Source organism: Eubalaena glacialis, chromosome 11 (assembly GCF_028564815.1).
Source record: "Eubalaena glacialis isolate mEubGla1 chromosome 11, mEubGla1.1.hap2.+ XY, whole genome shotgun sequence".
In the NCBI taxonomy this organism is placed as follows: Eukaryota; Metazoa; Chordata; class Mammalia; order Artiodactyla; family Balaenidae; genus Eubalaena; species Eubalaena glacialis.
In genome coordinates, this window is record NC_083726.1 from 18,784,037 (window position 1) to 18,808,072 (window position 24,036).

Below are 24,036 nucleotides of genomic sequence, written 5' to 3' on the forward strand. Positions count from 1 at the left end.
TGTCTCTTCCACAGGAAGAAGGCAGAGGCTGTCTTTTATTCATCCTCCTTTCTACCACTGCTCACATCTTCTCAACGACTTTCAATAAAGCGAGTTTGAATTTGTTGAATTTGATTCTTGTCTAATCCCTTTATTTTACAGACCAGGAGAATAAAATCCAGAGGATAAGTTAAGTGAAGCTATTGTCACAGGCAGCATGTCCAATTTCCTAATGGCTAAGCTCCAAATTCACCCTTCATCACCTGCTCTGTGATAACGGGCTGGACTCTGAACATTTCTCCTTTGCAAGGATATGTTAATCTTGGCCAGTAGAGGGCGCAGGAGGGCTACTGCAGGAGGAAGGGGCGCCTCTTGCCGGTTCTGCTGTACAGTGCTGTGTTTCTGCTGTGTTTGCTGCTGTTGCACAGCCTGTCAGTGGTGTGGGTGTGTGAGGACATCCAGTGATGCCCTGTCCCAACTGTGCACTCAGAGCGCACAGTTCATCGGTGACCTTGCATCCCTGGCCTGGACCCAGTGGCCACCTTCCCACATCCCTCCCCATGCACAGACATTGAAGGTTCCAGGTTTAGCACCCATGGTGCCCCAACTCCCTCTGTCCACTTGCTCCCCAGCCTCGGCTCATCAGTGCCCTGAAGGGTTGTTGCCTGCCTGCTGGGCGACTGTACTCCCATGCTGGCTTGGGCAAACCAGCAAACTTCTCCCCTACTAAGTGGGCTGCCACCATCCCTTCTCCAGCAAGATTTGAGCCAAGCCTTGGGGATGGCTGTCCCCTTCCAAGTTTGCCCTTCTTTGCTATGCCCCCTCAGCCCTACAGTTCATTTTGCATTTTTATAGCCACTCTCCTATCATAGCTTACTAATTCTTTATATTAAACTTCCCTTGCTGCAATCACCCTGTGGTCTCTATCTTTTGATTAAACCCAGTGTGATCGATTGTTTAGAGAATTTCAATGACTTGAGTCCCAGCTCACTAATTCACTATTTTGTGAACTTTGGTGAATCATTTAGCCTTGGTGAGCCTCCATTTCCTGTCGATGTGCTCTGTCTTTGAGACCTATAATGCAGAACATGCCTTATCTCCCTTTTCAGGTACCTAACTCGTTGCAATGGCCCCAATGTCTTCCTCTCCAGCCTATCCTCACACTGCCACAAGCTTGGCCTTCCTAAAACATAGCTACAGCCATGTCACTGCATTGTTCCCAAATCTTCCGTGACTGCCAATATTCTATACGATCTCTTCCCTCTCCTCCCTTCCCCTCCCCTCCCCTTCTCTCCCTTCCTCTCCTTTTGTCCCCTTTCTTTTTAAATTTTTGCCTATCTTCCAGCAAAACATTTGATGGCACGTCACACACGTAGAGCCCCAGTACATGCATGCACAACTGAAATGCATACGTCTGTGCCCATTTGATCTGGTGTGGTATTAAGGGAACTAGCAGTACTTACGCTTGTCACAGTTGCGGCCGGTGTACCCAGAGTAGCACTCACAGGTCCCATCGCCACGTATTCCACTGTTGCATACTCCATGCACACAGCTGCACACTGCAGACAGAAAAGGGGAATTTTTCGTTACCTGATGTAGACTTCCTCCAAAGATTCTGGAAGGATACTGTTTTCAGATAGTGTTTATTGAGATTCTGCTTGATGAAGTGGGGAAAACCATGGGTTTGAAGCCCTAGAGACCCTAGTTTGAACCTTGGCTTCTTTTTATTAGCTTCAGTTTACAGTAAGTCCCCACATACGAACGAGTTCCATTCCGAGAGTGGGTTCGTAAGTCCAATTGGTTCGTTAAGTCCAACAAAGTTAGCCTAGGTACATAACTAACACAGTTGGCTATACAGTACTGTACTGTAATAGGTTATAATAATTTTCACACAAATAATACATAAAAACAAACACAAAAAATAAAGAAAATGTTTTTAATCTTACAGTACAGTACCTTGAAAGTACAGTAGTACAGTACAACAGCTGGCATACAGGGGCTGGCATCGAGTGAACAGGCAAGAAGAGTGACTGACTGGAGGAGGGAGAGGAGGTGGGAGATGGTAGAGCTGAAGGATCGTCAGCCATAGGAGACGGAGGGCAAGCTGCAATTTCACTCATGCCTGACGTGGATGGCACAGGTTCTGGTTCCTTGCTGGCACCAGATGCATGTTCACATCTTTGAAAGTTTGCAACTTGAAGGTTCGAACTCTAAGGTTGTTACATGTCCCACCTCAATCCCGTGTCCTTCATCTCCACGGGAACTGTCCTCCTTCAGGTCCTTATCTTGTTTTGCCTGGACTATTGCAGTAGCACTTTACCTGGACTCATTGTTCGATTTCTCACCTCTCCATTTTATCCATTTCATTTGATCAGTAATGGTATCAAGGTGATCTTCCTCCAAATATCTCAGTGACTCCCAATTGCTAACCAAATGAAATCTAAATTCCTCTGTTTGGCAAACAAGGCCCTCTCCAAGCTGACTCCAACTTTTAAAAATTTTCATTTTCATCTTTCACCACTTCATTTTATGCGTCTGAGGATCTAAGTGCATGGGATGACTCACTAGAGTTCATCTTCCTTCAAAACACGTGTTGAACATCTACTACTTACAGGGCGCTGTGCTTGGGATTAATGACCCAAAGTCCCTGCCCCCAAAGAGCTCACAGTCTGAAGGCAGAAGAAAGCAGCCCATCATAATGAGGTGTGATAGATGCTAAGATGTGACGGGTCAATAGCAATGGGGGCTGGCCAGGAAGAGATGGGGGGAGCTGGTCTAGGAAAGACCACGCCCTGTGGAGGCAGCAGGACGTGCATCCTGTACTTTCACTCCTCCATGCTCTTGCCTCCACTCTGCTCCCTTCTGCATGCAACTGAAATCCAGTAGAAATCCTCCTCATCCTTCTAGGCCATCTAAAGCCCCTCTCCTCGGTGGTGCCATCTCAGAGGTGCCAAAACAGAATCTGTGCTCCTCTGGGCAGCACTTTATTTGTACCTCATTCACTATCACCTCCTGCTGCAACTATTACTTTTGTCATGCCAGCCAGCCAAGTACCACCAGGAACACAACAGTGGTCAAAGTTGGCAGCAGGGGCGAGGGGTCATGAAGAGGCAGCAGTAGCCACTCGTGTTAACTGGGAGAGATGGCCATTGGGTTGCCCCCTGTCACTGTTTATTTCTCTATTCAGACAGGATAAGGCAGTGGCCTAGTTTCTGTCTTGTTCCAGCACAGATAGAGCGAGCCATTGATGGTGACATTCTATGAAATTGCAGGCCAGCGACCAGCCGACAGCTGTCAGGGCTGCGTTTTTCTCTCTCAATCTGCTGAGGTAAGATCATTAACCCCGTGTTACATATGGAAAATGGGAGACAACTAGCTCCAGTGCTCATTCAAATTACTGAAGAATTAAATTGGATTTGCAATTGTCATCCTCCCTTTAAAAACTGATTTGCTGTTTCTATGTTAGCAAAGCACTTTGATGTCCACCCATGGCTGTAGCTTTTGGAACAGATGAGTTCCAGAGGGAAGTCAAATTCATCGTGGAGATAATAGGGGTGAGGAGGGGGTGTACTACGGGCTCAGCAGAGAAGACGCAAATTAATTCAGTTAAAAAATATCTACCCAGCTCCTACCTAGTGGCGGGCACTGGATTAGGCACTGGGTATACAAATAAGAGTAACTCACAATATCTAAATTCAAGCTGCTCACAGTATAGCGGGGCAGCTGAACTCTAAGAGACACACTGCTTCTGCACGTCCTAAGTGCTGTCATGCAGCCCATGGAGAGGGTGAGGAGGCGGAAGGGGGGAGTCGAATGTGACTCAGCCCCTGCTCCCAACTTAGATGCTAACTACAAGGGCCGTCCTTGTCGCTGAGCCTCCCTTCTAGGCACGAGCCTCTCCCCAAGTCCTGCCTTTCAGCACAGCCCATGTACTGGATTAACTGATCTGGCACGGGTAGCTTTCGGGAGCCTCTGACACGCATTGCAGGGCCGCCAGCCACTACCAAGAAAGTGTCCTTGGGAAGGAGATGTGAGTGGCAGAGGGATTCCCAAAGGTCATTTAAAGAGCCCTGGGTATTTGTTAAACCAGCTTCAGCAAATCTCTAGAGACATGTGAAACTTGGGGTGTATGACTTTAAAGTAGCCAAAGCCATGGCCATTGGGGTCAGAGGGACAGCGCACAGAGCCCCCGTGCCGTGCCCCTGGCCGAGTGAGCTGCCCTCTCTCATGTTCCCGCAGCATCCCATGTGCACCGTGCACATGGGCTCATAAGCGTCTCCCACATTTCCAGCTCCTTGGGAGTGGGGACCTAATCTCTCCCCTCTTTGGATGCCCATCACCTGTCACGGGTCTAATGCATGGTGGATGCCTGCCAGGGCCGAATGGTGCAGTGGTTTTGTGCCCAGGTTCTGGAGTCAGACACTTGGGGTCAAACCCTACCTCTGTCCCTGTAATAGCTGCGTGACCTTGAGCAACCTCTCTGCTTCTTCATCCATAAAATGAGGAACCCAGCTTGCAGAGTGTTTCCAAAGAGATTCTGCATGCCAACCCTTGAGCACTGCCTGGTGCCCGGCAGACACTCAGCAAATGCTAGCTACTGTTATTAACAGGACGTGATTGTGGGATTGATTTGGGTCATGTTAGAGAAAGTGGGCTTTGCCTTCTGCCCTAACCTGGAGTGAGGCACTGAGCAGGCGAGGGCCTTGGCAGCTGAGATGAACACCCTTGGCTGATGCAGCTTGAATCATCTCTAAGCAAATCGAGGGTCAGGTAGGAGAATGCTCCGGCAGCAGGTTAAAGTCAGTGTTAAAAATAAACTGCAACTCATAGCGCTGTCCTACTTACAGGCAGAATTGCCACCGCCAACGACCACTGCCTCATGATGGGTGAAACAACACTGGCACCCAGTGGATGCCTGGCTGAAAAGGTTTCCAGGTTCCCCTACGGGAACCTGCCAATGGGAAATGACCAGCCATCACTGAGCCATCATTCATTGGTTCATAGGTGAATGAATGTTCAGCTTACTGTGGGATTGCTCTTGTCCTCGCTTAATACTTGCTTCTATTGAGTGCTTATGACTTGCCGCTAGGAGCTTTTCTACGAGTCAATCCCACGAGGCAGGTATTATTATTCCCGTTTTGTAGATGAGGGCTTAGAGAGGTTAAATAGCTTGCCCCAGGTCCCACAGCAACTGGGCTTGGTTTCAAACTCAGGCCAGCTGCCTTGAAGTCTGCTCTCTTAGCCATTATGTTCTAGAGCTGCGCTATCCAATATGGTAGCCACTAGCCACGTGAGGCTATTTAAATTTAAACTGAGTAACATGGGCTAAAATTTAACCTTCAGTTCCTCAGTTGCACTAGCCACATTTCAGGTACTCGATGGCCACACGTGCCTTGCGGCTACCGTGTTCGATAGTGCAGATCAGGACATTTCATCATCTCACAAAGTTCTGTTGGAACCCAGAACTGGGAGTCTTATCTTCCGAGTCTCAGTTTAGGTTTCCAATTTTCTTACTTAAAAACTTGGGTTTCCAAACCCTTTCACTTGCCCTTTCTCCATGGCACAAACAAGTGTAAAGGGAAGCCACTTTTTTTCTTTTTTTTCTTTTTTTAATGTATTTATTTTTGGCTGTGCTGGGTCTTCGTTTCTGCGCGAGGGCTTTCTCCAGTTGTGTTGAGCGGGGCCACTCTTCATCGCGGTGCGCGGGCCTCTCACTATCGCGCCCTCTTTTGTTGCGGAGCGCAGGCTCCAGACGCGCAGGCTCAGTAGCCGTGGCTCACGGGCCCAGCTGCTCCGCGGCATGTGGGATCCTCCCAGACCAGGGCTCGAACCCGTGTCCTCTGCATTGGCAGGCAGACTCTCAAACACTGCGCCACCAGGGAAGCCCGGGAAGCCACTTTTTAAATTTAGAAATGTTTGGAATCTCCATGTACATCTGTGCTCATTGGCAACCAACAACAGTTTCTTGGAGGCAACATGAACTCATCTTCTTTCTAAATTTTCATCCGCAAACAATTACTTGGCTTCTTGATAAGTAAGCAGTGTTGGTTGCTGTCTTTCTTCCTATTTCAATATTTATTTAAAATATGTGATTTAAATTCTATTATGGTAGGGAAGGGCCAATTTGAAAGACATGTTCTTTATAAACGATTGATTACACTTAATAGTTTACGGGGCTTCCCTGGTGGCGCAGTGGTTGAGAGTCTGCCTGCCAGTGCAGGGGACACGGGTTCGAGCCCTGGTCTGGGAGGATCCCACATGCCACGGAGCGGCTGGGCCCGTGAGCCACAATTGCTGAGCCTGCGCGTCTGGAGCCTGTGCTCCGCAACAGGAGAGGCCGCGATAGTGAGAGGCCCGCGCACCGCGATGAAGGGTGGCCCCCGCTTGCCGCAACTAGAGAAGGCCTTAGCGCGGAGACGAAGACCCAACACAGCCATAAATAAATAAATAAAATTAAAAAAAAAAAAAAATAGTTTACTGTCCTTTAATATAATGTAATGTTAAAAAAAACACTCAGAATGCTAACATCTGTTTTAAATTTGCTTTTGCTAACACTCTTATGAAATAATCTTTTATAAAGTGGTGGATGAAGAAAAACTTAAGATTGGGGGACACCAGGCAATAGTAGGTATTAATAATAATAATTGCTATCATTTGTTGTGCAGTGATTATCTCATTAGTTCCTTGTAATAATTCTAAAGGAGGCAATATTATTTCTATTTTTACAGATGAAGATGCACAGAGTATGCTCAGTAAACTTAAGGTTCCCACAATTTGCAGCAGCCCTGGGGCTGAAACCCAGTCTGAGTCTAAAGCTGGAGCTCTAATCACCTCTACACGATGCCTCCCAATAACATGTTTCTCGGTCAGGACAAGAGGGCTGGAGCAAGTTATATCATTCATTCACTCACTCATTTGTTTATTCATCCAGCCAAGAGTGTAGTGTGTGTCTACCACGCAGGCAGCACTGTGGAAGGTACTGGAGATAAAGAGGTATAACAGCACCTGCTGTCAAGGATCCCATGGATTAGAATGAGACCATGTCTTTGCTATTGCAGATGAAACTTATTACAGAGTGAGCAAACTTAGGGGGGCTGGGATGTCTGTGTATTTTTCTTGCCCAAAATATTTGAATCAATGCAGTGTCTACCAAATATGATTTTTCTATAAAAGCCAAACTGAGGTGGTATTGGACAAAGGCCACTTGACTTATCCTTTTTGGGAGACTATGAATCTGGCAGACACTGTCCCTACTACGCCCACATTCTCTAGGCCTTCCTTACCAAGTCCATGCATTCAGCTGCCTTCCAGTAGCCTGTGAACACTTCCTAGGAAGCCTGCTCCGCCTGGGTGCTCACTGGGGGTTGGAAGTGCCAGGGAATGAACAACTCCCCTCTAATGACCGCATGTATTAGTTTCCTATTGCTGCTGTAACAAATTGCCACAAACCTAGCATCTTAAAACAACACACATATATTGTCTTACAGTTCGGGAGGTCAGAAATCCAAAGTAATTGCTCTAAAATCAAGGTGTTGGTGGTTGTGTTCCTTTCTGGAGAGGAGCATCCCTTTCCCTGCCTTTCCCAGCTTCTAGAGGCTGCCCACATTGCCTGGCTCGTGGGCCATTTCCACCTTCAAAGCCAGCAAGGGCTGGTGGAGTCCTTCTCACGTCTCATCACTCTGACACCACATCTTCTGCCTCTGCCTTCCTCCTCCACATTTAAGGACCTTTGTGATTACACTGGGTCCACTCAGATTATCCAGGATAGTCTCTTTATGGTAAGGTCACATGATTAGCAATCATAATTCCATCTGCTACCTTAATTCTCCCTTGCCATGGAAGGCAACATATTCCCAGGTCCATGGGATTAGAATGTGGACATTTTGGGGAGTGGCCATTATTCTGCCTACTACACCATGGCTCCCTCTCCCCTCAGGTAAAGTAACTCCAAGGTGAATGTTCTACACGGACTTCCAGAGTTCCCCAGGGGATTAAGCTCTGGTCATCCACACTGGTCTCTGTCTTGACAACACACCCTTTATTTCCTCTGTGTCACTTTCTTAGTGTTTCCCTGGGTCACCTCTCAAATATGCTACTTGTACTAGAATGCTTGCAGAATGCTTCTGGGTCAACTTCTGGGGAGAACCAGAAATAAGAGAGTGGACAAACCCATGTCAGGGACAAAGCCATAATCTGCAAATTGGGACAAACAGCCTCTGATCACCTCAGGTATTTATTTGTGAACTCCCCAGAGAAGGACAGATTAGATGTGTTGGGACCTGTGGTGGACATAGAGGCCCCTGGCGAGAAGGTCAGTGCTGAGACCATGGTCCGGAAAGACCTCATGGAGAAGCTGGGCAGGCAAGGAACTGGTGGATGTTGGATCCTGGAGCCTGGAGAGAGGGAACCTATGCCCCAGAGTTTGCCAGGAAGCATTCCTGGTGAGTAGCTGCCTGCAAGCACTGAAAACCACAGACACACTGTCTCTCCTTATCAGATTTGTTGTCAACTCTCTGTTTTGCCTGTGTAGCTTGGTTATAGAGAACTGTTCTGTGTTTTTCCCCCAAGGAACTTTATTTCTGGGATCTTGAGCTGTATAAGCCATGTCTGACTTTCAACCTTCACAACTGCATTCGATGACACAAAAGTGAGACATACTTGCTGAACAGCTGGGTCCAAATACGTTGTCATCAGTGCAGGTTTCACAGGCTGTTCCTCCAAATCCTTCCTGCAGGACACCCCAGGGAGAGGATGTTAGACTCAAGCGATCTGCGCTGCCCACAAAGCCCTTGGATTTCTAACTGACTGTCTGCTCAGTGTTTGTTTCTCAAGTGTTATCTGCCCTCTGTGCCTGTCCTGAAACTCCTTCTTTCTCTTCCTTTCTTCTTTGCTCTTTTTGTGTTACAATTTGTACATTCATCCCTGCATCAGTTATTACTAAGAGTCTGGAGCTCTTCAGAAGAAAGCTGCTTCGTTAGTCCAAAGATACAGAGAGCAAGTACTGATGGCTAAATCATAATTCCACCCAAGGGTGAAATGAAAACGCTTTCAGTTTTGCATTTCTGAAGGCAATTGAGCTCAATCCTTTTCAGAAGGATTCCTTTGTATTTCCATCGTCTAAGGCTTGAAGCTTGCAAAAGTCCCTTTCATGGGACAGCAAAGAAATGCCTCAATTGGCAGACCCAGCGCTCAAGTATGGGTGCTGAGGACAGCTCCGAAGACTAGTCTGTTAATAACGGTGATTTTTAACAGTAACAATGACAAATTTCTGTCGCCCTGCATGGTTTCACAAAGTATCTTCATATACATGATCTCATCTCACTTTTTCAACAAGTATAATCACGTAGGTATTATTATTAGACTCATTTTACAGATGGATACACTCAAAGGTCCCCCAGCCTCTAACATGTCATTTTGTTGCACACTGCATCCTTTTTTTTTTTTTTTTTACTAATATTGCTACTTCTTAGAGTCTCCACCCAGTGTGTGTTTACAGAGCGACCCCACAGGTAAGGAGAAAGCAGAGTCAGGGAGGAGGAGAGCAAGGTTTTCAACTCACTTGGCAGGAGCAGCTTCCGTTTCCTTCCATGCCGTCAGCACAACTGCCCCGGCCACTGCAGGGCGCCCTCGCTCCTCCCGGGCACTCTGGGGAATCAAAGGGCATATTCATTTGTTTGTGATCGCACAGAAGCATGCTGCAAGGATGCATCAAGCATCTACTACATGCCAGGTAGTGTGCTAGTTGCCAGGGATAAGAAATAATTGAAGACCTTGCCTGCTTTATCTAGGGTTACATAGGGGAGGCAAGTGAATCACAGAGTAGTCAGGTGCTGTACTAGGACGCATCAGACTGGCTACCATTTCTTGAGCATTTGCTGTACACTTTACAATCATCTAATTAAATCATCCCCATTACAACCCTCAGGGGTTCCTACTGGTGCTAGTTAGCAGACGAGGAGACTGAAGTTCAGAGAGGTCACATAACTCGCCCAAAGTCTCACACTTCGTAAGTCGCAAAGCCAGGGATTTAGCTCAGCCCTTAGCATGACTCTAAAGCCAGGCCAGTTAATCAGTGTGCTAGACAGGGTATTGAGGGAGCCCAGGGAAGGGAGCTACTGATACAGCCTTGGGGAGTCAAGGAGACATCCCTGAGGAGGAGTCATTTAAGCTGGGGTTTTGAAGGCTCAGTAGGAGTTGGCCATGCTTAAAAGGGAAGAGCATTTCAGGAAGACGGAACAGCAAGTACAAAGTCTTAGAGTTGTAAAAGGGCATGACCTGTTCTGCGAATGATATAAAGTTTGGCAGGGTTGGAACTTGGGAGTTGGGGGGAGAGTATGGGGAAATGGTAGTTGATGAGGAATAATGGATTGGCTGGGGCCAATTAATGAAGTACTTTGTGTGGCAAGCAAAGGAATTTAGTTTTCACTCAGAAGCCGATTCCAAACAAGCATCAGTTTGCACGTTTGGGCTGTGCTAGACCTGAATCAGAGCGTTTATAGACATTTATTAGAGGATTTCACAGTCATTCACTAAACATTCAGGGAATACCTACCATGTGCCAAGCATTATATTACACATTGGGGTGGAGGGACATTTAGCTAGAGAGTCAGATATTAAATGTCCAAAATTAAATACAAGATTTAAAGTAATGGTAAGAACAGAAGTTTAAGGTACTGCTGTGATGAGGATGAAAAAAATGTTGTTTTTTTTTTCTTTCTTTCTATGCTGGCTGTTGTTCTACACTTTGAGTGCTGAGTTGACATGGGTTTAATGCTGGTTTGGTTGAGTTCTGATTGTTAAAATGAGGGATCTGGCCTAGCAAACACCAAGCAGAAATCACACAATGGTCATGAATCGTGTCTGTGTGAATGAGGCAGGATCAAACGTTATCCCAAATTAAAGTTAGCAAGGCAAATGCTTTCCAAAAAATAGCTAATGATATGGAGTTCTAGATAATAATAAAGGATTCAAAGCAATACCCGTAGTTAAGTCCCATTTTTAGCCCCATTTTCTAGATGAGGCAACTAAGGCACAGAGTAGTAGAGTGACTCGGCCAAAGTCATCCAGCTGGTGAGGATAATGAGAGACTCACTTACCCCTCCTCTACCAGAAGTATCCAACCTTCCTGCCCTCCCTCCCCTCCTACCACCATTGACAAAGACCTTTGTCCAAAGCTCTCCTGTGCCATGAACTTACTGTCATATATCTCCTGAGAAATCAGCATCCATAGAAAATGAAAAAGCAGTTTTTGGAAAAAGAGACTTCGAACTGCAAAGAGAAGCAGTTCTCCCAAGGAGACCCTGATGGCTCACCTGAGTTACTAGGCTAGTTCTCTAAAAGAACATTTATAACTTGCAGGTATGGGGAGGTGAGAAGGTGGAGATGGCTCCTCTGTCTCTTTCCTGCATGCAGAGTCTGAGTCAACCACAAGGGCTAGATCACACAGTTTGAGCCTGTGGTCCTTCTTTCCACAACGGTGGCAGAGCCAGGCTTCCAACCCTGGCAGGTGCTCCAGAGTCGACTACACCGTTCATCGCTGTGCTTTATCCTCACCCAGCACTGCTCCAGACCAGAATCACAGCACAGATGCAGACATGGTTATGAAGTGAGTAAAGGAGAAGACACGCTGACGTGTAGCTACTGTTTATAAATCACTTTGAAAACCAGTACGTTGGTTTGGGCTGTTCTCACCAGCTAGGGCAGTGGCTACACAAGACGAAAGGCTGTCAGGAAAAAAACCCAGATTTTTCAATCAGAGTGTTCTGGGTTTGAATCCCAGCACAACTCTTTGCTAGCTGTATCTCTTTGGGAAAGTCGATGCCTGGCTCTGAGATTTGGTTCGAGCATCTTCCTGGCAGGTTGTGGTAGGGACTGGAAATATTAGGCGCCCAAGAAATGGTGGTAGTTATTACTTAGAGTGGATACTCTCCATCCTCTCCAGTTTCTGTTCTTTCAGGCTGGCCGTGTAACAGATAACAACACTCAGGAAAGGAATGATTGGGCACCTGTTTGAATCAGGACCATGGAAGGTCCTGGGTATATATGGATTAACAGACAATCAGATAAATACTGGTTCACAAACCAGGAGAGAGGTTGTCCAGGGAAGAGACCTAGAGCTCTGATCACTCTACTGGAGGGCACCAACACTGACCTCAAACCACTAATCCTGCATGGCCCAGGTCCCTGAGATCTGGGCTCAACAGAGGGCAACAGCTGGATCACTAAGGAAGGGCCTGGTTAAAGAGTGTGGTGTTTAGCTTTAAAAAGGCATCAGTAGGGAGTGTGGGAGGGAGGGAGACGCAGAGGGAAGAGATATGGGGACCTATGTATATGTATAACTGATTCACTTTGTTATAAAGCAGAAACTAACACACCATTGCAAAGCAATTATACTCCAATAAGGATGTTTAAAAAAAAAAAAAAAAAAGGCATCAGGAGGCGAGGATGAAGAGGAGGGAGAGGGCCTAATCAAGCAGGTGCCAGGTACACCTTTGAAGCTCATCTGGAAACAAACTGAACCACTTGAATTCATGACACTGAGCAAGGGGTGCTAGGAGAGGGTTTCCATAGACAATGGGCTATCAAACAGTTCTTCTCCCATTGCCTGTTGCCATGGGGCCCTTCTTGGGATAAGATGGTATTTTGGGAACCAGGCCCAGCTCTGCGCAGAGGCAGGATAGAGGTGACAGTTCTGCCCCTGTTGCTCTCTCTTGACCCCCGTGCCTCTCCCTAGGGCTAGGTGTTCAAGGTGCTCTCTGGATGACCCCCAGCTTGCCCTCAGGGCTGGCTCAGAAGAGCACAGGGCCTCCTCCACCCCGAGACGCAGCCATCAGTGCCACCTTGCAGAAATGCTCTCCCAGGCCTTTTCACTTTTGTAGGCAATGACGCCTGAACCCCAGGCTCCCCCCAACACATTCCATCCAATAGTCTCCTCCAGGCCTTGAGCCAACTCCCCTCCCTTCCCTTCTGTCCAGCCCAAGCAGACCACCATGTGCTGCCCCCCAGTGCCCTCCCCTCCACACTTTGCCTGTGCCTGTCCGCCCTCAAAGCGGTTCTCCCTGACCCCGTCTCTGAGGCAGATTCAACTATTCCATCCTCTGGGTGTCCCCTCTACTCGGCTCATCCCTTGTTACAACATATAGAGCAGAAAATGGGGGCAGAGTCATCCACTGTGGATATAACTAGATTCTAGGCTACAGGCTGATTTCAGAGGAATTGGGGAATTTCCCCCATCCCAGCCCCCAAGAGTGTGACATTGTATCCGGGAAGTCTGGGCCTCCTTTTTCCTTAGGGGATGATTAGCAATCCTTTCTTTTTAAAAACGTAGGCAAGTGTTCCTCTAAGTGTGATTGTGACGGAGTGGTTACAAAGGCAGATTCCGAAGACCCTCCTCTCTCCAGGAATAGTAGCTGTGAAAGTGTACCTCTCAGGGCATAATTTCCTGAAATCCACCACCCTCTTCATGAAGCCACGCTTTCCACTTCCAGCCAGTGACTGAGCACAGCAGGGATACCAGGGCAGGCCCGTTCTCACAAGACAGAGGACTCTTCTGTTGAGTGACTTTGGCTGATGGAGGACTCCCCATCAGCTTTACCAAATTTTCTTAGAACTACATGTAGTCTAAGACTTTTCCATCCAAACTTTCTTGGTTCTCTCTCTTACAAGGGTTAGCGCTCCATCCTTGGCTGATGGCTCTCCCTACTTCTCCTGCCTTCTTTCTCATTTTCCCTTGCAGGCACTTCTTTTAATTAATCTCATGCATCTCTAGCCCTACCTTGACACGTGCTTTTAGAGGACGTAGGCTAATACACCAGGGCATAGAGAGGCTTTGTGCAAATTGGAAAAAGCCTTCCCTACCCCAACTGCCTTTGAAGATATATCCCCAGAGACACTAGACTTGGCAAGCAGATGAAACTAAAATCAAGACGTGGCCCTCCCTGAGGGTGGACCAGGCCCACACCAGAGTGCGTGGCTTGGTGAACCAAGCATGGGCTGGATTTCAGTCCAGACTCACCCTGTTGGCCAATAATAACCTGTTGCAACTTTATGCAAAGTCTGGCACTTCACACCCACTGAATGAGGATCTCTGGGTGTAAGACCCAGGAATATGCATTTTAACAGGCTTGACAGTAATTCTACTGCACAGTGTTGTTTGAGAACTGCTGGGTATGCCGTAGGAATTAATGTGCATGGTCCCCGACAGGGAGGCGGTGAAGGTGCTTCTTAGGCTGCTGGGAGGTGATGAGCTGATGGGCCTTTGCATGAGGATGGTTGTGTGGCGCCTGGGCTGGGCACCAGGCAGGGCCCTTGGTGCTTCAGCAAGGTTCTGCTGTGAATGAGCTTAGTGAGGAGGGAGTGCCTGGACACTTAAGTGGACCAAGACTTACTTCAGAGGAAAGTGCAGCACTGGGCAGCTGGTGGAAGGCCAGTGTCCTGCCCTCATGGAGCTTACATTCTAGATTTCAATGAACACTGGGGACACGAGATCAAAAAGATATACTCTGTGACTTCAGGAAGATTACAGTCTAACTGCTTCATTTAGAAATTATTTTTCATCAGGAAATAGCAGGAATGAGGGAGGGGACATCACTACAAATCTTAAGACATTAAAAGGATAATAAGCGGATATTACAAACAACTTTATGCCAATAAACTTGATGAAGTAGATGAGGTGAATAAATTTATTGTTCCAAACTACCAAAGATCATTCAAGAGAAAACTGATAACCTGAATATCCTTGTATTTATTTAAGAAATTGAATTTGAAGTTAAAATCCTTCCCACAAAGAAAACTTCATGCCAGATGGCTTCACTGGTGAATACTACCTCACACTTAAGGAAGAAATTATATCAATTATATAAAAACTAGGAAACTGAAGAAGAGAGAACTCTTCCCAGCGCCTTCTATATGGAGAGCATTTTTACTCTGATTCTAAAACCTGACAAATACATTACAAGAAAAGAAAACTACAGACCAACATCCCTAAGGAGTATAGATATAAAATTCTTTAAAAATCTAAAACAACAATTAAAAATCAAAAAATTCTAAAACAAAATTTTGCCCACTGAATCCAACAATATACAAAACAGATAATACATCATGGTCAGTGCAATAAGGTAAGAAAAAAGACTCAAAATGGATACAGGTTGGAAAGGAAGAAATAAAAACTGTCTTGATTCTCAGACAACATGATTTTCTACACAGAAAATTCAAAAGAATCTCCAAAAATTCATTAGAATTAATACATGAAGTTATAAGTTCTCAGGATACAAGGTCAACATACAAAAATCAATTACATTTCTATAAACTAACAGGGAACAGCTGGTGACTGGAATAAAAATATATAATTAAACATAATACCAAAGCCATGAAGAGCTTAGGTGGGAATATTACAACAATTGTGCAAAACCTGTAAGCTGAAATCTAGCAAACACTGACAAAAAATAAAAGAAGTCCTAAGTGAATGGGGATATACTGTGGTTATAGATTAAAAAAGTCAATATTTTACATTGTCCCTAAACTGGTCTATAGATTCACTGTAATTCCAGTTAAAATCCTAGCAGAATTTTTGGGTAGAAATTGATAAACTGATGCTAAACTTTATATGGAAAAGAACTAGAGTAACCAAGATAATTTTGAAAATGACCAGGTTGGAAGACTTACACTACTTAATTTCAAGACTTACTGTAAAGCTATAGTAATCAAGACAGTGCGGTAAGGTGAAGGGATAGACATATAGATCAATGGAACAGAATAGAGAGTCCAGAAAGAGACCCACGCATTGATGGTCAATTGATTGTCTACAATGGTCCAAAGGCAATTCAATGGAGAGAGCATAGCTTTTTCCAGAAATGATGCTGGAATTACTGGATGTCTATATGTAAAGAAATGAACCTTGATTCAGACCACGAGTCACATACAAAAGTTAACTTAAAATGGATGGTAGACCTAAATGTAATGCCTAAAACTGTAAAGCTTCTAGAAGAAAATATAGAAGAAAGGTTTTGTGACATTAGATTAGGCAAAGATTTCTAGATGTGAGACAAAAAGCAACGTTTAGAAAAGAAAAATTGAAATATTTGACCTCACCAAAATTAAGAATGTTTGCTCTTCAAAAGGCACTGTTTAGAGAGGGAAAAGACAAGCCACAGACTTTGAGAAAATATTTACAAATCACATATCAAATAAAGGACTTGAATCTCAAATACTTAAAGAACTCTCAAAACTCAGTTGTAAGAAAACAACCTGAATGATGTGTGAATAGCAAATAAGCACATGAACCATGCAAATTAAAATGAGCTGCAATAAAATGCTACTAGACACCTATCAGAATGGCTGAAATTAAAAAAAAAATCTGATTATACCAAGTACTACCAAGGATACCGAACAACTGGAACTTTCATACATTGTTGGTAGGAATGAAAAAATGATGCACACACTTTGGAAAACAGCTTGGCAGTTCTTATAAAGTTAAAGTACATTCACTATACAATCCAAGACTCCCACTTCTAAGTATTTACTCAAGTGAGATGAAAACTTATGTTCACATTAAAACCTGTACATGAATGTCCATAGCAGCTTTATTCTTGCACCAAATTGGAAACCCAAATGTCTTTCAGCTGGTGAATAGATAAACTGGGTAGAACCACATAATGGTGGACTATGAAACATTGTAAAGGAATGAACTGCTGATACAGGTAACAACATGGACGAATCTCAGATGCATTATGCTATGGGAGAGAAGCCAGATTCACAAAGGTCCGTACTGTAGGATTCTGATTATAGGACGCAAAGGCATAATGATAGGCACAGAAAACAGATTAGTATTTGCCAGGGATTGGGAGTTGGGGGAGGACTTGACCACAAAGGGAATTTTGGGGGATGACCTAACTGTTCTCTATCTTAATTGTGGTGCTTGTTACACAACAGTTTAGGGTTGTCAAAGCTCATATAACTGTCCACCAAAAAGGGTGAATTTTACTGTATGTAAATTATGACTTAAGAATAAATGAAAAAAATCCATTAGCAGATTATGTGCTTCAATGATAGATTTGGAAAAGGTGGTCAATGTCCCTATAAATAATTAAACTTTACTTCTATGTAGACCTCAGGGGTGTCCATTTCTGTAGTTTATACTCACTGGAAAGGAAAACAAACTAGGACACTAGAATCAGAAACGGCTGTTTTTAAACACGTGGTAAGTTACACAATTTCCTATCTTCAATCTCTAAATCGTTTCATTTGAATACTTTAGTGTGGTTGTAAGAAAATCAATGTTTTGATTTCAATGGAAGTGTTTCTTCAGGCCCAAATAACCATTTAGCAAACGATTGGGCCAGATGTTGGTCTTAGAAAGACCAGTATGACTTGTTTTTCCTTTCTGTGCTGTCCTTGTTTGTTATTATTATTGTTGTTGTTATTGTTAGCAATCTAGACCCTGGGTGGAATGCCAAGAACATTACACATATTATCTCAGTATATTTAATCTCCACAACTGTGAACTATTAATCTTCACCCTGTGAAGTGGTTATTTTCACCATTTTATGTATGAGGACACTGCGGCATAGATAGGTCACAGGGCCATTGGGCTCAGAGATAACGATTCCCTTTCAGCCCTGTCTGACTTTAAAGGATTGTAATTGTGCTTCTCTGTATGGATAATTATTTTATGTAATTATAAATATATATAATTATATATAATTATTTTAAATGGCTTAAGTGTTTTACAAGTCATTCATTTAATTAATTAATTCAACATTCATTAAGTGCCTAGAATCATCTTCAAAGCTGACAACATCTTCTCTGTTTATTCACAAGAAAGTGAAGGTTTAGCTGGGACAGAGAGGGGCCTGCCTGCCTCTCGCTGTGGGCGGGCAGGGGCTGATGAGGCAGCCTCTGGGCTTCAGGCTTATTTCTCAAGAGGTGCCCCAATGCCTCCTTGTCTGAAATGAGCAGCCTGCTCCATTCAGGGCCCATCGGGTGTCTGCCGGTTGTGAATTTGCTGTCCCCTGGGGTCTTCCTGAGCCTTAACATCACATATGCTGCAGGGGGTGCGAGGCTTTCTCTGCAGCGTGTTCCTCATTCTGGCCAGGCCTCTCTGCCAGTGGCTTGTGAGTCAGCAGGCTAAAGGGCAAAGTGAGTGCTTACTGTTATGGACTGAATATCTATGCCCCCCAAATCCGTATGCTAATGCCCTGATGTCCAGTGTGATGACATCTGGAGGTGAGGCCTTTGGGACGTCATTAGGTTTAAATGAGATCATGAGGGTGGGGACCCCGTGATGGGACTAGAGCTCTTATGAGAGAAAGAGGGACCAGAGCTCTCTCTCTGCCACTTGAGGACATAGAGAGAAGCCAACTGTCTACAAGCCAGGAAGAGGGCCCGCAACAGGAACTGGACCTGCTGGCACCTTGACCTTGGACTTCCCAGTCCTCAGAACTATGAGAAATACACGTCTGTTGTTATGGTATTCTGTTACAGCAGCTTGAGCGGACTAAGCCCCTATTGTCCCCACGTTTCTGAAGGGTAGGCCTTTGCTTTGACCTGACGCATCAGGGTGACCCATGGGGTCCACGGAAAGGCAGACAGTGGTGCAAAGAAAAATAATAAACCCAAGGGATCATAAGCTACATAAAAAATGAGATGCACAGAAATGGCCTTACCAAACTGAGTAGGGAGATAGTTATCAGCTCAATAACAGATGGAGAGGATTTGTTGAGCATTTACTATTTCTAGGCAGTTTGCATGCACGGTCTCATTCTGACAACAACCGTATAGGAAGCTACCATTCTCGTCCTCCTCCCCAGGTTATAGATAAGAAAACTGAGGCTCAGAGAGGTGAGGAACTTGCCCAAGATCACAGGGTTGGTAACTGTTGGAACTACTGCTGCGATCAGGCCTGACTCAAGATTTTGAGTCCTCAACACTAAGCCAGACTATACAAGATCAGTACCTTAGAATATAAAACCAATCCAAGACACACCTCCTGAAGTAAAGAGGCCAGCCAGTGATCTGAGAACCACAAAAGACAGAAATGGTAAGTAGCATATTCTGAATGCCTACCATCTGCCAGGCGCATCCTAGGTTCTTTACATGTACTAGTTCACTCAATCCTCAGCACCGCCTTTGGAGGTAGTCGTATCAGCATCACCATCTCCATTTTACACATGAGAAAACTGAGACTGAGGATTGGTTTACCAGATAAGATATAGGATGCCAGTTAAATTTCAATTGCACATAAACAATGAATAAATGTTTAGAATAAGCATGTCCCAAATATTGTATGCATATTTGTTGTTTATCTGCAATTGATTTAACTGGGTATCCTTCATCGTTATTTGCTAAATCTGGCAACTGGGCAGGGAGGGGAAGTAACTTGCAAGGTCCCAGAAGGAGAATGTGGTAAAGCTGAGAATGGAAGCCAGGCAATCTAACTTCAGGGTCTACAATCTTACCGTAAAACCACACTGCCCCTCAGGGCTAGGATGGAACTAGGGGGAACTCGGGTGTCATGGAATCAACTCCAGGCAGTGACAGGCACCCAGCTAATGGAAGCAAGTTTGCCAGGAGCAGGCTCGTGGTGGGCAGGCTGCCCTCCCAGCAGTTGACCTGGCCACACAACCAGGTATTTGGGTAAGGAGACAGGGATAGGTTGGAGCTGGGGCTCTGCAGTGAGACGGCCCTTGTTTCCCACTCTGCTCTGCACTTATTAGCTGGCTCTCGTTGGGCGAGCTGCAAAACCCCTCAAAGTCCCAGAGTCCTCACCTGGACTCTCAGGTGTGACTGCTTTCGTGTCCCTCGCCCTCATCAGTCTGTGAGCTCCTTGGGGTTAGGGACTGGGCTTGTCATATAGGGGATTATGTGCAGCAAGCAGTAGGGGCTCAAGAAATGCTCGATTTTTATGAGTTGGCCAACCCTGGAAGGAACTTTGGAAAAAAAGATAGCAGGAATGTGAGGGTATGGAGAGTCCTTCATTTGTTGTCCTAAATTGAATGTTTTAACAATTTATGAAAACAACTTGTTCGGTTTTAAAATAAAAATTTTAAAGTAAAAGTGTACATTTCTTTCCTGCTTCTCAAATCATTTTCTATCACCTCAGGTCCCCATTAGGCAAAAAAGATGGTAAAAACTGACATTCTCAGCAACCACACTTGAAAGAGCTATTATTCCAGAGTTTGTTCTAAGGGCACGTTTCTAAGGCCTGGTGGAGGGCTCAAGCAGCTGATAAGGCTGTTTTCAGCAATTATCACATTTCCCTTTGGTCACTGCTACTCTGGGGGTCTCTTGCATCGTGACTTTGCTCACGCAGGAGGCTTACCCCTGACAAGCTGTCAGCAAATCATCAGCTGTTCTGTTCCTTTAAAGGCAGATAATGAACTTCCTGGCCAGGAAGAGGCCAGGGACCTCCCTGTAACTTTATCTCCCAGGAACTCCAGAAGTGGCTACCAGTGTCACCACCTTTGTTTCAAAGCCTGGTGCACAGTGCTAGGCAGAGACTATGTCCTGGTTTTTAAAAATGGTAAATATTCCATTGATCGCTCTGGTTGGAATTGTCTGCCTGGGAAACCGTTGTGAAAATAGGTTCCTCACGTGAACTCAGCGTTATTCGTCACTCAGAGCCAAAAAGGACACGCCTCACAGGGTGGTTTCAAATCCATGTAGTCCATTTTTTGCAACCCAGGCAGTGAACGGCAGGGAACATACAAGAGGAAAGAAAAAGAGGTCTGAAAATGCAAATAACATGATGCAAAAAAATAAATGTGCATAATTTGATGACATTGACCTCACAAAGCATCAAGGCCATTTCCCTCTGAAATAATCAGATTGCTTTGGCCACAGTCAAGTTTCTGTGTAACCCTCCGCCCACATTCTTTTTCCATTACTCTGAGTTTTTGCACGGATCTGTTAATGTTCACCGTGCGATAATAAAGAACTGGGATGTTCAAATTTTAAAAACGTATTTCCTCTGAGACAGAATATTGGTTGTTCAAATGTGATTTAAGTTTCACGGTTAAAAATATGTTTCTGTGCTAATAAAACACATATGAGACTCCCATATGCAGAGCTGACAAAGCTGTACAAGTTTTAATGAGGGAAAAGCAAGTTAAACCTGAGTAGAAACACCCTCCTTACATCAGGATGACATATTTTTTCCTCAGGTGAGAATTCATGCCTTATTCCTAATTTTAGAAGATAAGTAATTGTTTTCATTGTGCTCTTCTTTGTTTTCTAAGTTTTCAGAATTGATCGTCGAGTTTTCTGGTTTTGAATAAGGTACTATTAAAATAATTTAAAAAGTAACCCAGAGGTGTTAAGTGTGAATGTCTTTGTCAATGCATCAAAAAGGAAGTGGATTCTGCCCTTGTCTTGGAAAGAAGGCTATTCCAGAGCTTGTGCTTCCTCAAAAAGAAAGATGAACATACGTCAGCAGCTCCAAAATGGGCTTATCCTTGCAGAAATGTAAAGCGATAGCCAAGATCTCACTTGTCATCACCACAAAATGGGAGAAGTGAAATACACGGCAGAGTAGAGCATTTATCTCTTTCCTGAGCCAAAGGAAGGAAGTCTTTTGAGACATTTAGTATGTTTGGGAGATGAAGATAAAGCGAAGTGCCCTTTTGCCCCAATGAGAGGACAGCCTTGGTTTTCACGTTTTGCTTCTCTGGCCTCGAGACCTGTCACAAGGAAAGGCCTGAACATTCAAGGAATCCTGCAGACTCCTTTGACTGTAGGGGAGAGTAGTGCACAATTTTTGCATAGCCCAGTGTGATGCATGAAACCCACTGAAGATCCTGAATCCTGTTGGCTGCGTCTATTTTTTCGAGTAACCCACTGTTTAAGAAGGGCTCAGGGAAAGGGAGTCACTTTATTCGCCTTTCATGATCAGAGGTCTGTTTTGATTGTGATTCGCTCATTCATTTATTCATAAAATGTCTACAGAGTGCCTTCCTTATGTTATAGACTCTGCTAAGTACTTTCCTCTATATTGAGGTTTTAAAATCCCTCCTAGAGTTTTGTAGAGTAGGACTTTTTACCCCCATTTGACAGCTAAGGAGACTTGGAGAAGCAGCAAGTCATTCTGTCATTCACTACGCTGGATGTGGTCACTTTCATTACTGCGTCTTAGACAAAGCCTTTTCTTGTCTACGGTGTGTCTAATTAACTTAAGATCACATTAGTTTCCATGGGTTAGAAAGAGAAAAGCAAATAAAAAATTCAATTTTATCCTGATGACTGTATGAACTGAAAGTGACCATGACCCTATCTGATGCTAAAAAAGTTCGTGAACTCTGGGTTAATCGCTTGATTCTGATGTGACAAATGCTTTGAAACATGAAGTGCCAATGTGCTGGGGTGAAACAGAGCAGAGTGGTTAACACAGAAGGGCCAGGGTATCCTAAACCCCAAACCTTGACCTTTCCAGGGTAAGGAGCATAATCCAGACATTGACTGGGAAGGCTGAAGGGACCTACCAATCGAAAGAGAAATTGGAATGCTCAACATCGCTAATCATCAGGGAAATGCAAATCAAAACCACAATGAGATGTCACCTCACACCTGCCAGAATGGCTATCACCAAAAAAAACACAGATGACAAAATGTTGGCGAGGATGTGGTGAAAAGGAAACCTTCGTACACTGTTGGTGGGAATGTAAATTTGTGCAGCCACTGTGGAAAACTGTATGGAGTTTCCTCAAAAAAAATAAAAACAGAACTACCATATGATCCAGCAATTCCACTCCTGGGTATATGTCTGGAAAAAACAAAAACACTAATTCGAAAAAGACATGCACCCCAATATTCATAGCAGCATTATTTACAATTACCAAGATATGAAAGTAATCTAAGTATCCATCAACAGATGACTGCATAAAGAAGATGTGGTGTGTGTGTGTGTGTGTGTATATATATATATATACACACAACGGAATATGACTCAGCCATAAAAAAGAATGAAATTTTGCCATTTGCAACAACATGGATGAACTTGGAGGGTATTATGCTCAACGAAATAAGTCAGACAGAGAAAAACAAATACTGCAAATATCACTTATATGTGGAGTCTAAAAAATACAACAAACTAGTGAATATAAGCAACCTCACAGATATAGAGAATAAACTAGTGGTTACCAGTGGGGGAGAAGAAAGGCGGGAGGGGCAATATTGGGGTAGGAGATTAAGAGGTACAAACTATTAGGTATAAAATAAGTTACAATGATATATTGTACAACATAGGGAACATAGCCAGCATTTTATAAGTGGAGTGTAACCTTTAAAAATTGTGAATCACTATATTGTATACTTGTAACATATAATATTGTACAGCAGCTATACCTCAATTTAAAAAAATGGGGGGCTTCCCGGGTGGTGCAGTAGTTAAGAATCCGCCTGCCAGTGCAGGGGACACGGGTTCAATCCCTGGTCCAGGAAGATCCCACATGCCGTGGAGCAACTAAGCCCATGTGCCACAACTACTGAGCCTGTGCTCTAGAGCCCACGAGCCACAACTACTGAGCCCAAGCGCCACATCTACTGAAGCCCATGCACTCTAGAGCCCGTGTTCCGCAACAAGAGAAGCCACCGCAATGAGAAGCCCGCGCACCGCAACGAAGAGTAGCCCCCGCTCGCCGCAACTAGAGAAAGCCCGTGCACAACAACGAAGACCCTACACAGCCAAAAGTAATAAATAAAAATAAATAAATTTGTATAAAAAATAAAAAAATTAAAAAATGGGAAAAAATAAAATAAAAAATACAGAAAAAAAGAGAAATTAGAAACACATTGGGGACTCTACCTCTCTGTCTCTCTTTTTTTTTTTTTTTAAGACAAGTTCTGCTCCAGGCAGTGGGACAGAGTAGAAAGAGAGCAGGCTTTGGTGCCAGGAAGCCCTGAACTTGAACTTGCTTCACTTACCAGCCCGAAAGAGACAGGCAAGAGATCATCTTTAAATCAGATTCCTCATAGGAAAAATGGGGATAAAAAAGTCTAACTTAAAAATTTGCTTTAAGAATTAAATCATTATATAGGCCAACTACTTCTCTATTACCTAATGTCAGC

General features: G+C 44.4%; 1 protein-coding gene across 1 annotated transcript in view; it reads right to left on the reverse strand.

Moving 5' to 3' along the window:
* Positions 1–24,036, reverse strand: part of STAB2 (stabilin 2) — a 157,826-nt gene that overhangs the window by 126,266 nt on the left and 7,524 nt on the right. Inside the window, exons 4-6 of the mRNA XM_061206574.1 lie at positions 9,539–9,624; positions 8,638–8,707; positions 1,443–1,538 (exon numbers count right to left, since the gene is read on the reverse strand). Of these exons, the coding sequence (XP_061062557.1) occupies positions 1,443–1,538; positions 8,638–8,707; positions 9,539–9,624 (252 nt within the window). The remainder of the gene's footprint in view (positions 1–1,442; positions 1,539–8,637; positions 8,708–9,538; positions 9,625–24,036) is intronic.